The sequence below is a fragment of the Sturnus vulgaris genome, chromosome 22 (assembly GCF_052056855.1).
Source record: "Sturnus vulgaris isolate bStuVul1 chromosome 22, bStuVul1.hap1, whole genome shotgun sequence".
In the NCBI taxonomy this organism is placed as follows: Eukaryota; Metazoa; Chordata; class Aves; order Passeriformes; family Sturnidae; genus Sturnus; species Sturnus vulgaris.
Window position 1 is genome coordinate 5,957,503 of NC_142264.1, and position 13,834 is coordinate 5,971,336.

Here is a 13,834-nt window from a genome sequence, read left to right on the forward strand (position 1 = left end):
ACATCCCACGCCCCAGCCGGGGGCACGGGGAGGAAAGGAATGAGCGAGACCAAACAGCCAAGGGACAGACAGAAGAGAGAAACAAGGGAAAAGGGAGGACCGTGCTTGGGACTCAAAGGTGCACTGACCTTTGTGTGGCCGAGCTGTAGGAAAGTGGAAAAGGCAAAAGCTGTTCTCTCCCAGGGCTCCTGTTCCCCTCCAGCCCTATTAGGCATCAGTGATGAGTATCTGGGCACTGAATTTGGCTCACCCTCCATTAAGGGGGTGGCGAGCCTATGGTGGCCAAGGGGCTTCTCAGGCCCTGAGGATCCAGAGGTGTTTATTCCCTGGAGCCCTGCTGGGCTGTGGCCCAATCCCCCAGGTGAGCCTGATGAGGTTGCCCCAGCAGGAGAGGCAGTTTAGGCAGAGCCTAGGCTGGGACAGAACACAGGACAGTGCTGGTGACTCAGGCAGGTGTCACCTTTCCCCAGGATTGCTGCTGTGCTGCCAGCTGCCCTCTCCAGCCCTCTATATCCAGGGAAGGGTTGGCAGGGATCTCTGCTCCCAGCTGCCAGAGCAATCCGAGAAGGCAAAGCAAAACTATTCTAGGCCCGAGCATGCCCTTCTCGCCCTCTAGCAGATCTTTAAAACAAGAGCAAGAAGAATCAGTGTGAAGTACCAAAAAAACCTTTATTTTTTCCCCCAAACCATAACATTTGACATTATATTGATTTCCTCATATATTTGTTATTTCTCTACATTAGGAACCAGATACAGAAAATACAAACACGATCTGTTGAATCAAAGACGGCACAGCATTCCGTTAGAAAAAGAAACAAAAAAACTAGAGGAGCAAGATAGAAATGGTGAAAAACAGTCATTCCCTCCAGCCCAAACTTTCCAAGAATCATCATCAAAATAGAGCAGTGGAAGTAGCTTCTCTTTCTAAACACACTTCTGCTTTAAGACAAAAGTTAGATTTATCTTTAGATTTTCAAAGTAAAAAAATGTTAAACTATCTTTCAAGCAATTTTGGAAGTTTGCATAGACCCATTCCCTTTCCAAAAATATCAGCCATCTCTCTATAGAATCTGATACAAATCGAGTGTGCCTCAGCCGAAGGTCACCAAGCTCAATTCACTTTCAAGAAAATAAAACGTGATCTCCCTTTCCCCTCCCTCCCCCCACAAAAATATGGGCTCTACCGTTATCCCGTGTGTTTGAGGCAAGTTCCCAGGCTCAGCGGCATCCCTCGCTCAGAGCTCCACCCAAATTCCTTTTCATTTCCCAGGTTTCCACGCCCGCTGCCTCCCGGCGGGGCAGAGGCGCTCTGGAGGCAGCGGGATGGGAGGGCGCAGGGAGAGGGGGCTGATGGACACAGCTCTCAGGAGGGAAGTGGGAGGAATTTTGCATTCATCAATCCCTCCCGCAGCGAGGAAGTGGCTTTTCAAGGACAAACACCTGCAACCAGGCAGAGTTTGTAGGAACTTGTCCCTGGGGACTGGCCTTGTCCAAAGGGCTCAGTCACCAGAGCAAGAACTCAGCTAGAGACCAGGTGGGGCAGCAGGGATGGGGCAGGAGGGGTGGAGGGGGGTCTGCAGCCCCCGGGTAAGGCAGCGAGGAGGGGAGGGGGAGCCCCTCACCAGGAGGGGGTTCACTGTGGTGCTCTAGCGTACCTGGAGTGAGGTTTTCCCAGAGGTTCCTGGCAGCAGTGCAGAGACCAGCTGCACTGCCACCTGCTTAAAAAGAAACAGCAACGACAAAATAAATAAAACGTCAACCCCTCCTATTCAGATGAGAATGAAATACTACTTCTTCAGGCCTCCACCTGGTTTGGAACCCTCTAAAAACTGAAGCAAAAGTTTAAAAGGGCTTGTTAAACTTTCTGCAGGGGGCAAAGTGATGTGGCAACGAGGGGGGGAGAAATCACACGCCTGCTGCCCATCACTGCAAGGGTCAGAACAGCACAAGGCCCCCATTTAAAGTGCTGACCATACAAAAGATGATGATGAGGGAGCAACATCCTTCTCCCCCTTTTCCCATCACAATTTCCAACTGAAATCCATCTCCTTCACCAACTAACGACTAAGCCTATTCTTCTGGACACTCAGTTTTATATTGGTTTAAAAAAAACAGAAAAAAAGTTAGTAAAAAAGTTACACTGAATTTCCTAACGCTTTGCAATGTGCTTCCACCAACTAAAGGTCTAGAAAACAAGAGCAGAGCCCACACGTTTTGCCTGATCCTGAGACTGAAGCAGAGAGCCAGCTCTGCTCCTCAGGGCCAGCCAGGCATGAGCAGCCCTGCTCGTCAGCATCAGAGACCCAGGGGATGCAGAGTCTTGCCAATAAGGTCCTTTAATTTGTTTAAGTCACCTCTGAATCCCCTGAGAAGGGGAACAATGTGGGGAAGAACATTCCCCCCTAAGCCCCCCTGAAATAAAATATCAATGAAACAATAATGCAGTCAAAAAACACCAGCCTGCTGGGTTTGTATAAAAAAAAAAATTCCATAAACTTCACAACAAAAAAGAAAAACCCAAAAGAAACTAGCTAGCGGTTTGGGTCTGGAAAATGATTCACTTCCTAAATGTTCAAAGTCCAAGGAGGAACAGGCAGCAGCGATGCCACAAGGAAAAAAGTGCTCACGAGATGCAGGTTCCTGAGGCAGTGGTGAGTGTGTGGGACAAGTGACCCCACAGCCACCACCTCGGGTGCCCACGGCTGCCTAGGGACTGCTGGGCATTGCTTGTGCTGGAGGCACAGCAGGAGCTCTGCATGGGATCTACAAATAGGAACAGACTGCTCCTTCCTCCCTCCAGATCTGCTCCAGCTGCCCCAGCTCCATCTGTGCTGTGCCAGGCTGGATGACTAGGACTACTTACTCACTCAAAACCAGGGGCAGGAGAGCTAAAAAGCCACACAAAGACCAGGATCTGTGGAGGCACTAATGTGGAGACAAGGAAGAAATACCCTATGAGACACAGTTACCAGAAATGCAAGCAGTGATGTGCCAAGCCACAGGAAGAGAAGCCAAAGACATGCCCAGGTTGGCCACAGTGATGCAACAGAGCAGGTTATGCCTCTGCCAGCCTGGGAAGAAGAGACCAGTGCTCTCAAAAGCTCACTTCTCCTCTTGCTTTGCTGGGAAGATACTCCTCCCTCTGTCCCACTGATTTCGTGACATGCCGAGCTGCCAGTGCCTCGGAGCAGCCGACTCTTGCCAATGGAGGCCAGAAGAATGCCCTGGGATCCCAACTGCTCTGACAGTGACTGCCATTGTTTTTCATGGGAACAGAAGCAAAGCAGCAGAAGTGAGCTGGGTTTTGGCCTCTTTCCTGGCTTATGCTTGCTCCTTTCAAGTCCTGGCTGGATCTGATTTCCTGAGGGGCTTTGTTGGCCCCTGGGGAGCAGCCAGACCCTCGGCTCTGCACTGCATCCACAGACAGGGCAGAACAGCCACTGCTGTCCGAGCCTCCTTCTGCCCTCACCCTGACCTGAGCAGACGGTCAGGCCAGGCCTGGCTTTCTGGCACTGCCCCAGGGAGAGAGAAAGACAAGCAGTTCTCTCCTTCCTGCAGACACGTGGCACCCCAGGAACAGGGCAGGATGCTCAGCAGCCTGCAAGTGAGTGCCAAACCTACCCAGGCTGAATGAAGAGATCACCATTAAAAAAACCTAGCGAGTGTGAAAGAGCTTTTGTTCTAGACAGTCTCAAAAATCCAACACTTTTTCCTTACATTAAACCAAACCAAGGTGTTGTCTGTATCCCCTTTTTACCCTAATTCAAATTTAATTCCCTTTGAAGGGAAAGAGTGGAAAAGATGCATATCCTATATGTGGTCTGTCCAAACACAGAAAGAAACCTCCTGACTCAGAGAGAAACCACCAAAACAGAGTAAGCAACTGTATAGTTTTACCACACTGCTGAGCACCCTTCCCATGCAGCATCCTTAGCTAGAAGGGGGAAAAAAAAGCTAAATCAAGGCCCTTTCATTCCTTGTTTCTCATTCTGCCAGATTCCCTTTTCCAGTAGCTCATCTGCATGCATTCTGGCCAAAGAGACCACAGTTAATGCTTTTTTTTTTCTCCTTTAAAAGAGGCTTTACAATAACTAAGAATTTGAACAATGTGATCAGTTACAAGTCTTCCCTTGCTGAACAGGATGAGTGTGTGCCTGTACACACACACAAGTGTCAGAGGGGAGCCAGGTCCCAGAGTGTGGAATTGCTCCAAGGGCATGGCTGCTGAGTGCTACCACAGTACACTGGCAAAAGAGGAATGGGCATTACACAGAAATAGCTTATCAGCTGAGGGGCTCTGTACAGGGAGGGCTGCAAGCACAGCCTGCTGCTGGCCCACAGCTGGGAACTGCCCAGATCCTTGCTGGCAATTCAGCTGCCAGGAGAATCTCCACGTGGGAGCTGAAAGGGATCAACATCTCTGCCACACACTGCAAGGAAAAGTGTCAAACAACTGCAGAAACCAAACCCAAAGAAGAACAATTGAAAGATCAACCAGAGAACAGTTTGAAGCCTTGTCAGAAGAGTTCACTCACCACAGAGCAGGTCAGAACAGCTGCTGTGGCTAATGCAGCAGCAAACACTCATTCTACCCTTGAAGGCAGAGACAGTAGCTTCTCCCCAGCCCCAGAAGGAACCAGCTCAGGCACAGATCTCTGCTGACAAGGCAAGAAAGCCCAAGCAACACCAAATCCCTTACTGGCCCAGGCCAAGAGAGGCAATCGACATCACCACCACAACAGAGAGACCACTGCAGTCAACTGCATCCAGCTCTGGCCCAGGGAAGGGCTGTCAGACAAGATTCTTTTCACAGTTCAAGAAAGGCAGTTCCCTTCCTGAGCCAATGAAACAAGAAAAAAAAAAAAAAAGGCTTTGTATTCCAAACTCCAACAGGACTACTTGCTGAATCAGTCCAGCAAACACAGATTATACTCCTGGAATAGTGAGAAGATGCCTCCTCCAGGTAAAATCTGTAACCTCTAAAGTGCTCCTGCTAATGCTAGCTGATGAACACCCCGTTCCATGCCCAGCAGTGGAAGGGCTGCTGCAGTCAGTGGTGTGATGAGCACTCACATTTAACCGTTCACCAACTCCCAGCTGGATTGCGGTAGTTTTCTGAAATGCACTTTTGGGAAATATTTCCTATGAGAAGATGTTGTTTGGAGATGTGAGGATAGGAAGGTGAAGTGTACACCACAGCATACCTTGTTCAGTAAAACCACTGCCTTGGGAGGTGATGTTCCCTTGCAGAGTCAATGGAATAAAGCATCCTGCAAGTGGCCGTGTCACCGTGTCCCCAACGAGCAGCTCTGGGTTTGGTTAGAATGGTTTCCCCCACCCCCAGTGGTCTGAAGAGTTCACAGTGGTATAACCCAATGTTTTGGGGAGACAGAAACTGAGAAGTCTCCTGCTGCAAGTGAATGGGTGGAATGAGGGATGCAGATGAGCAATATCCTCTGGGACTAGCCCAAGGATAAGCCCCACAGACACCTTGTGCCTGAGCAGGAACAGGGGGAAGGCATGCACTGGAACGACCAGGAAGCAGAGAAGGACAATGCCAATGCAGGGAAAGTGCATGTTCTGGAGTGGTCTTGGAGTAGTTCTGCAGTGCAAACATATGGGGAGGGGTGTGGAGAAATCCCTTCTGGAATGCTGCATGAAGAGAGGTAAAGGTTGGCATCCATGTGGCAGCGGACTGGGTAGGGGGCCTGTGTCCAGCAGCTCTACCCTGTTCTTCACATTTAGTGGGTTTCAATCACCACTGGCTCGTAAACTCCAGATGAGACCCTGAGGAGGCAGAGGGGGAGAGGGGCCAGTTATTTTTCACAGTCATTCTGAGCAACCAAGTTTTGATTCAAAGCTCTCCACTCTCAAACATCTTCTAAGCCCACACAGAACACTGCCGTAACGAGTGAGCCTTGTGGGAAGTTCAGTCCTTGGAACACTAAGGGGACAGTGAGGTGGCAAATCAGCAGCAGAGCACTGGAGAGAGCTGGACGTGACACACAAACCCTTCCAGAGGACACAGCAAAGGGGGAGTATCCCATCCAGAACAAAGAGCCAGCGTGCCTGGCTTTGCTGTGCTCCCGGCTTTGTCACCAACTCGATACATCTTTGCATTACCATTACTGCTCCTTTTAACTGAAAAGATGAAATACAGCCTCAAACGCAACTGGCCAAGAGCTGCACTAAGAGCTATAGTGGAAAGAAAAAGTTTAATTGCTTCAGAAGGCTTTAATGAGGGAACAATTATGGAAGAGGCAGGGAGAAGGGACAATAAACCCTGCTCTGCCGCAATTTTGCTGCAGGCCAGCAGGAGGCAAAGCTCCCTCCTTCAGGAACAAACGGGAACCAGCCTCTACCATTTTGTCCTTTCACTCCTCACTTCTGCTCCTGGATCTAACAACCAGGATCCCATTATCCCTCTGTGCTCCTGCTGAGAACTGCATTCATACTCTAGTGCAACTGCAGCCTGGCACCAAAGGGATGCCAGGGCTGTTAATGTGGGACCATTAGTACAAGCCACCATGTAGTACAAGATGTTTAGAAATCTCTCCTGTAGCAAAAAGTGGAAGTTTCCTAGGTACAGAGCCCACTGATCTCTCTGGAGCCCCTCTGTGTGCCAGCCTTTTGGGAAACCTACCTGTTTCCCAGCTGAATACCGCTCAGCGTAGTTGTTCCGTCTCTGCTCACAAACAACCTCAGGTTACTGTCTGCAGACAGAAAAGGAAGAGACATCAAAATCCAGAAGTACCGAGGCTGCCAGGAACTCCCCTCCCAGACACACAATCAGCATAGGACAAGTGTGTCTCAGCAGATGCACGTCCACACTTTCTGGTGATGTTCCCACAGTCATCAAGCCCCTAGGAACTCCTTTCCTTGCTCCAAAAGGGAGCCTCCACAACACAAAGCTTTGGAAGAATAAAGGCAGAGATATTAATTCAGTCATACTCCTCCAGCTGCCTCTTTTAAGGCAATTCCATTGATCCAAGTTCTTGGTCAACTTATACACATCTGAACAGATGAGACGTGGGGCCTCTCACTGCTTCTGTAGAGTCACTGGAGGAGAAACTCAGCCTGTTCTGCTGGTGAGAGGTAACTGCATTTAGTCTAGCTCTAACCCACACTGAAAGAGGTGTAATTCCCCACATGATAAGAGTGCTGCCATGTGCAACAATTTAAGGTGACTAATGGTAAATTAATGAAGCACAGATAACAAGCTAGGTTCGAGTTTAAAATTTAACAGAAAGCCTGAGACAAAAAAAAAAAAGATTAAACATTGATTTCTATGCTAAACTGGAAAGTGAAAACAAAAGCAGTTACATAATTAGTTTTCTCCCAACAGATGCCATGACTGCAATGGAGAAAACCCCTTCTAAAGCTCTCTGAAAGACCTGATCACCAGCACATGGTAACCCATGTTTCTGTAGACATGTGCTACTTCCCCTCCACTTGTGCTCTCTGCTTTTGATAAATACCCTTGGCCTGACCCTGGACCAAGGCCATTAGAACAGTGGAAACAGCTGATGCAACTGATCTTCACTGAGCTGAGAATCAGTATTTTTCCTCTCTCTCCCTGCATGTTTGAGCTACTTTTCAATCTCTGCTGTCATGTGTGGAACAGCAGCAAATGCTATCTGTAAATACATGTGCAGTGCTCAAACCCACGTGGTTTATCTACCACAGAAACACCCAGCAAGCACTGAAAGCAAACAGCTGTCAAAAGGAGAAGAGAGCCCATGGCAGATCAGATCTGACTGTAAATGCTTGGCAGCCTTGCGAAAGGAACAACCCAGACATCCCCTCTGAGGCTTCTCCTCTCACCTTCAGTATTGCTGACATCTGTGAAGTCCTGACTCTGCATTATTTTCTCCACTATATCATCAGCATCGATCCTGGTGTCATCCACTCGGGTTGGGTGACTCTCCATTGAATCCTTTTTCCTCCTGGCAAGAGGAAATACAGGAAAAACTTACTCAGCTTTTCAAGACACAGACTTCTACACACTGTCTTGCTTGTCCTCCTCAGTGGCCACCATCCGATCCACTGTTCCTGAAGACAAAGGAGCAGGTTGTGTCTCTCCTCGCCAGAGAAAGGTCTTTGCTCTACTGTTACTCACCGGGAGGGTCTGTCCAGCAGGAGGGGAGGTCTGGGGGGGCGAGGTGGCTTCTCCAGTTTGTGTTCCCGCTCCCCCTCGGGATACTCCACGGTCATGCTGAGCCCCCCGGACGCGCTGCTGCTGGTGGAGGTGTTCCGGCGGTGCGTCAGGTCTGACATGCTGGAGGAGCGGGAGTGCTCCGTGCTGTAACCTGCCAACACACAGGGGTTACAATCCTCATCTGCTCCCCTTCCTGGCAGCACAGCTAAGGGGCAGGGCAGCTTCACAGCAGTACTTGTGTTCCTGCACACAGAGCTTTAGACATCTATGAGCTCATCTGCAGAGACTGAACAGGAGGCTGGTATTACAGCGCAGGGTGAGAGAGATGGCTGCAAATCACTCTCACAGGAGCTTGTTGCAGGAAGGAAAAGGGATGGCAGAGCTGGGGATCAGTGGTTACCGGAGATCTTGGACTGCTGGCTGGCGTAGCTCGAGTTCCGTGAGTGCCCTGAGTGGAAAACTTCCTCTGGGCTGGACAGGTTCTGATCCGACTCTTCTGGGACACCTGCCATGGAAAAGAGGACACTGCTGACACTGTAACCAAGCCAGCACACGGTGCACTGATCAGCTGGAAGAGGAGGCTGATCTTGGGATGATAGATAAAGGAAAGGGCAGTCTACTGGCCAGAGCCCTATTGTACAGGCCAGCACAGGGCTTAGAAACACCCAGGGAACTAGGGAAGACCACAGTGAGCTTCTCTATCAAGTTTATCACTATTTCTACCCAGCACACGAATTTACAAACATCTCTGGGGACTTGTAGCATTTAGAAGGACAAAGTGTCTGAAACTATGCATAGTTAAAAGCATGAAGCTAAGGCCAAGTAAGCATCAAATGGCCACTGGCAGTAAAGTATTTCAGCCTCTGCTTGGGTGCTTCTGTTACTACCTTTCCCTTTCTATTACCTGTGAGAGAGCCTGTGCCATTTAAATAATCTCTGAATTTGATACGAACACTTCAGCATAACCCCTATTCATCTCTCTTGCAGGAAGCTTATCCACAAGTGCACAAATGTAACACATTAGCCAGCTTTATAAGAACAACACTTGCAACCACGTGCTCTGTCACTGAGGGGATGAGACTCAAGTGCTATTTTGGTGCAGTGTATCTGCCTGCACATTTGGAATGTGCTGGGAAGGAAAAAAACTGATGTGAAAATGCAGCGCCCTTGAAAATGGGCTCATACAGAAGCCAAAGAACTGCATCAGCAGCTGGAACAAGGCCACTAGACCTTAAACCAACCTCTAAAACCTTCAGAGGAACTTTTCTAGAAGATAAGTCTGAGCAACAGAACAGCTGAGTGCAGAACAATGGTAAGTGTCATTGAGCACACTGGAAAGCAGGGATGAGTGCAGTGCATGAATTATTAAATCCCCAGCAAAAGAACAAATTGCTTTATCTCCACTAACAGAAATACACATGTGGCAAATATTCAGCCGCCTTCTCCTCAGTTACACTTAGATGGTTTTGTTATTCTCAATATTCTTAATGAGCAACGGGGTTGTGGATGGGTGCAGAAAAACATGAAAAATTAAAGAGTTTCTGTGCTTGCAGCTGCTGGGAAAAACAAAGGAGTGTCCAGGCATTGCATGGCTGCAGGGTGGGCATTCAGACCTGAGCTGAGAATGGCAGTTCTTGGCTTGCTCTGGCGCAGGGAGCCAATTGTGGAGGAACTGCTGCTGCTGGTGGTTCCCTCGCCCTTGCAGGTCAGCTGCAGAGTAGAGTCCTGCCCCGGGATGGTGATGGATTTGGCAGTGGAAGGAGGCCTGAAATCAGAAGGGAAGGAGGTTACAGACTGCCAAGCAGGGAGCATGCATCATTCTGTCCATCTCACCCTTCTGAGCAGGGGAAAGCTGGCAGCCCTCTGGCCAACAGCTCAAATGAGATGTTCGGTTTTGTTTTCCTACATGCAAGAGTGATGTCTTCCCTACCTTGGACTGTATTACAAGAAAAATCAAGTTTTTGAGGTAAATTAAAAGGCAAAAAGGGACCATTCATTCATTTATACAGGACAACAAGCTCAGAACTTGCACTGTCCTCCAGGACACCATCCAGAGCTGCCCTTTCATCCCCAAAACGTGTCCACTGCCAGCTGGCTTTACAAACAGGAACCAGTTTGCTGTTGTCCCACTCTCAATTCCAGCTTCCTTTCTCTTACACCTCTTTGGCCAAAATGAAACTTTTTATCCCAGCAACCCTGTTCCCCTATATGAGGACTTTTACAACAATCAAATAACCTTTCCCTTTTTAAACTGACTATTAAACTTTTCAGTGAAACTGAAGTGTTTTTCCAGCTGCCTGAATTATTTTTCTGGTTATTCCATGATCTCCCAACATCCCTTTGTAAACGCTGACTGCAGGGCAGAGCTGTGAGTGTCTGGAGCCCCCTCCCTTCCTCCAGAAGTGCTTTTGGGTGAAAGCCACAGCATGTGCAGCATGGCAAAATGAATATTCCTGTTGGAGCCCTAACCTCCCTATAGCCCTAAGTCTGAACTGGAACTAAAGGATCATATTATAGTTTTTAAGTGAGGAGTGAGAAATAAAATCTTTGTCTCACTCAGAGCTCTGAGGGAAGATGTTACATGAGAGGGGATCTTGGCAGTATTTTGGAAGAGAGAATATTTAATGCTGGCAGCGGAATGGCTATAAAGCTTTCAGGAAACTCACAGCATGTCTTCACCAGGAAGAAAACCTCCCTAATCACCTTATCAGTGATTTGCATGCACACAGGTGCTTTGGAGGCTTTGCTTCACAGGTTTTTAAGGCTTTTACAGCCTTAAGCAAGCAAACTGTTCCTGCAGCAGCTGTGGGAGCAGCCCCTTGGTCAGCTCAGCTGCTCTGCCCCTTCCAACAACCCCAGCAGAAGGTTCATGGAGTGCTGCAAAATATCAGTGCTTGGAAGTGATTTCCCAGCACAGTTTAATTCCTGAGTGTCATTTACCAGAAGCTCTACTGATCAAGGACTATTCCACATGCAAAGCTTCTATTTTTAGATATTTGCACATCATCAACATAAAAGGGAAAAGTGGGAATGACTGCAAAAATCCTTCAAGAAAATTAGGAGGTTTGACTTGCAGACTGAACCTACTTACATTAAATGGATATTTATATCCTATTCTGTGCAATTTTCAGGCATTCTAACAGTGGGATTTGCTTCCATTGCAAGGAGCAACAGGTTTTTTTTCAGACATTATTACAAAACATCCTAGTACCCTAGACTTAAAACATCTGTTACTTCTATGAAGTTATGGTTTAAGAGATTCAAAATTTCTTTATTACACTGCCTTCTGAAGCAGAATTTCTTCAGAATCAGATGACACTGATTTTGGGTTTAAAAGTGTCAGAAAATACTGCAGCACTATGAAAAGCCTCTCACAAAACAAACCTACCAAAAATGATACAGCATTTTTAACAAGAATTTGAACTAATTTATACATTCTAAGCTAGCTCCTAAAATTAGATCTTTTAGCCCAGAATACAACTGCTACAAGAGTTAGCCGCAAGGTAAAGCTTTCTTCTCTCATACTCTTGGGAGGCAACATGAAATATTCCTTTGGGCACATGGCAGCCCTGCTGTGTAGTCACACACCTTCCAGTACACCACAGCAGGGCTGGGACTGTGATGCTGCACTGTGGTGTGAGGGAAGATGTGGCCAGAATATTCACTGATTCACCAACAAATCTTTAAACAGCAAAACTGCTCCACAGCCTAACTGTACTTATTCTTTCCTACCATTATGCATTATAAAAAAACCACACATTACTGCAATTTCTCTGCTAATTAATACAAGTTGTGAGCCCTGTAGAAAAAAACAATTAAAATGATTCAGCCTCAAAATATTTTTGTTGCTGTTTCCATCTGAGATCTTTATCCCCCATGATATGTGCTGAAGCGTGTCCACTTCCAAGACTGTTTTCTATATTGACCTTTCTCCTCTTAGAGGTCAGTGAAACCAAGCCCAGAGCCATGAGAAATTCTATCCTTCAGGCAAAACATGAAGTTTGTAATCAAAATCTACTGGTTTGAAAAACCTAAGTTGCACCAGCAGGAAAAACACCGTGCACAGCAATAATCAAAGCTGGGAAAGGCAGAGCAGAGAAAAACCAATTAACAGCACAGGCTGGCTATGCTTTCCTGGCTGATTCAACCAGTTTTACTGTACTTCCCAATATCAAGGGCATCTTTTCCCCTCTCTTCATCAATTTTAATGTCTGCCCAGAACGGGTACACCCAGGAACTCACGTTTTGAAGCAGGGGTCCCCAGAGAGCAGGGACATTCCGATGGTGACCTGGAGAGGGGACACAAGGCACATCATTAGCCATGCTGCACTGAACTCCTCACTTCACAACAGCCAGGAGGTCAAGGGCTAGGTGTAAAGATCAGCCAGATCTAGCTCCTTTCCCAAGAAAATCAGCTTCAGGGATTTAGCAAAGTATTCCACCCCCTGTCCCAAATCCTTGGCATCAGTTACTCCAAGTGGCAGTGGCTCAGCAGGACACCAGCTGGGCCACACTAACAATGCCTTCTAACAACCTTTCCCCTCCCTCCTGTTCCTGGCTTCTTTGTCAAGGGTCACTGCTTGGCCAAATCAATGCCAAATTATCAAAGGGCAACTCTAATAATAGGAAACTTCCCAAGTCAGTCTAGCAGCATAAAAGCAAAATCCTGTCTCTGTAGATAACAGGACCTTCTCTCAGGCCTGGCAGGGCACGGTGATCGCCATAAAATCCTAAGCAGAATTTCTACTGTGTAAGTTCTAGCTGTTGTACCTTTAGGATGGAGTTGTCCTGTCGGGTATTCTTGGTATCATATCCTTCCAGCAAGCAGCAACGAACAGTGGATCCAGAGCCTGCAAATTCTGCCAGATTTAGATCAGCAAAGCCCAGCTGTAGCCAAGAAAACAATGGAGGGGAAGGTAAGAGATCAGACATTACTCCATAAATGGATACACAGTGTCACACAAACCAAAGGGAGAGAACACATCTGTGAGCAAGGGCAGAAACAGGAGGCAGGACACAGAGTGGTGGCTGTGAAGATTGCCTGGTCTTGAGGATGGAAAGGGTCACATTCCTAATCCCAAGCTAGATGGACACTTGGAGGTCGCCTTCAGGAAGCCAAGTCCACACGGAGGAAAGGTGTACAGCAGTGCTGGTGGCCAGGACAGTGTTAACCAGCCTGCAGCCATTGCATAACCAAGGACATGGAAGGCATTAGGTCAACAATGTGGAAAAAACAGAATCACACATACACAAACATAATAAGGCACTCTTTGTATCGGGCCATCCCAGAATGCAGTGGAGCATGTGAACCAGGAGATGAAAGGATATTGTTACAGGGGAAAGTGACACCATCCTGAAAAAAAAACAAGTGAGACTATGGGCACGGGGAGCTGGAGGCCCAGAGCCATGTGGGACTGCCTTGCCTCACCCCTCAGAGGCAGCTGCTGGGCTGGGCAGCTCCTGGGGCACTCCTCCACAACACTGCTAAGGTTTAACTAGCAAGGGATTTGTTTGAAAGGCAGAAGGGAAGAGAAATATTTGAAGAGATTTAGTTGTGAGCTCTATAAACCTTCTCTAACAAATGGGAAGCAAACAGGGAAGGTGACAAAGCTGAAGATCACACGCATTTTCAAAAAGGGCACTTATACCTCCAGAGTAAATACAAACACAATGTAG

At 47.7% G+C, this 13,834-nt stretch overlaps 1 protein-coding gene across 1 annotated transcript in view; it reads right to left on the reverse strand.

Moving 5' to 3' along the window:
• Positions 1–650: 650 nt before the first annotated feature.
• Positions 651–13,834, reverse strand: part of EEIG1 (estrogen-induced osteoclastogenesis regulator 1) — a 37,511-nt gene continuing 24,327 nt past the window's right edge. The window contains exons 5-12 of the mRNA XM_014873138.2: positions 12,929–13,045; positions 12,401–12,447; positions 9,772–9,923; positions 8,559–8,663; positions 8,120–8,309; positions 7,825–7,946; positions 6,644–6,713; positions 651–5,787 (exon numbers count right to left, since the gene is read on the reverse strand). Of these exons, the coding sequence (XP_014728624.1) occupies positions 5,742–5,787; positions 6,644–6,713; positions 7,825–7,946; positions 8,120–8,309; positions 8,559–8,663; positions 9,772–9,923; positions 12,401–12,447; positions 12,929–13,045 (849 nt within the window). The 3' untranslated portion in view covers positions 651–5,741. The remainder of the gene's footprint in view (positions 5,788–6,643; positions 6,714–7,824; positions 7,947–8,119; positions 8,310–8,558; positions 8,664–9,771; positions 9,924–12,400; positions 12,448–12,928; positions 13,046–13,834) is intronic.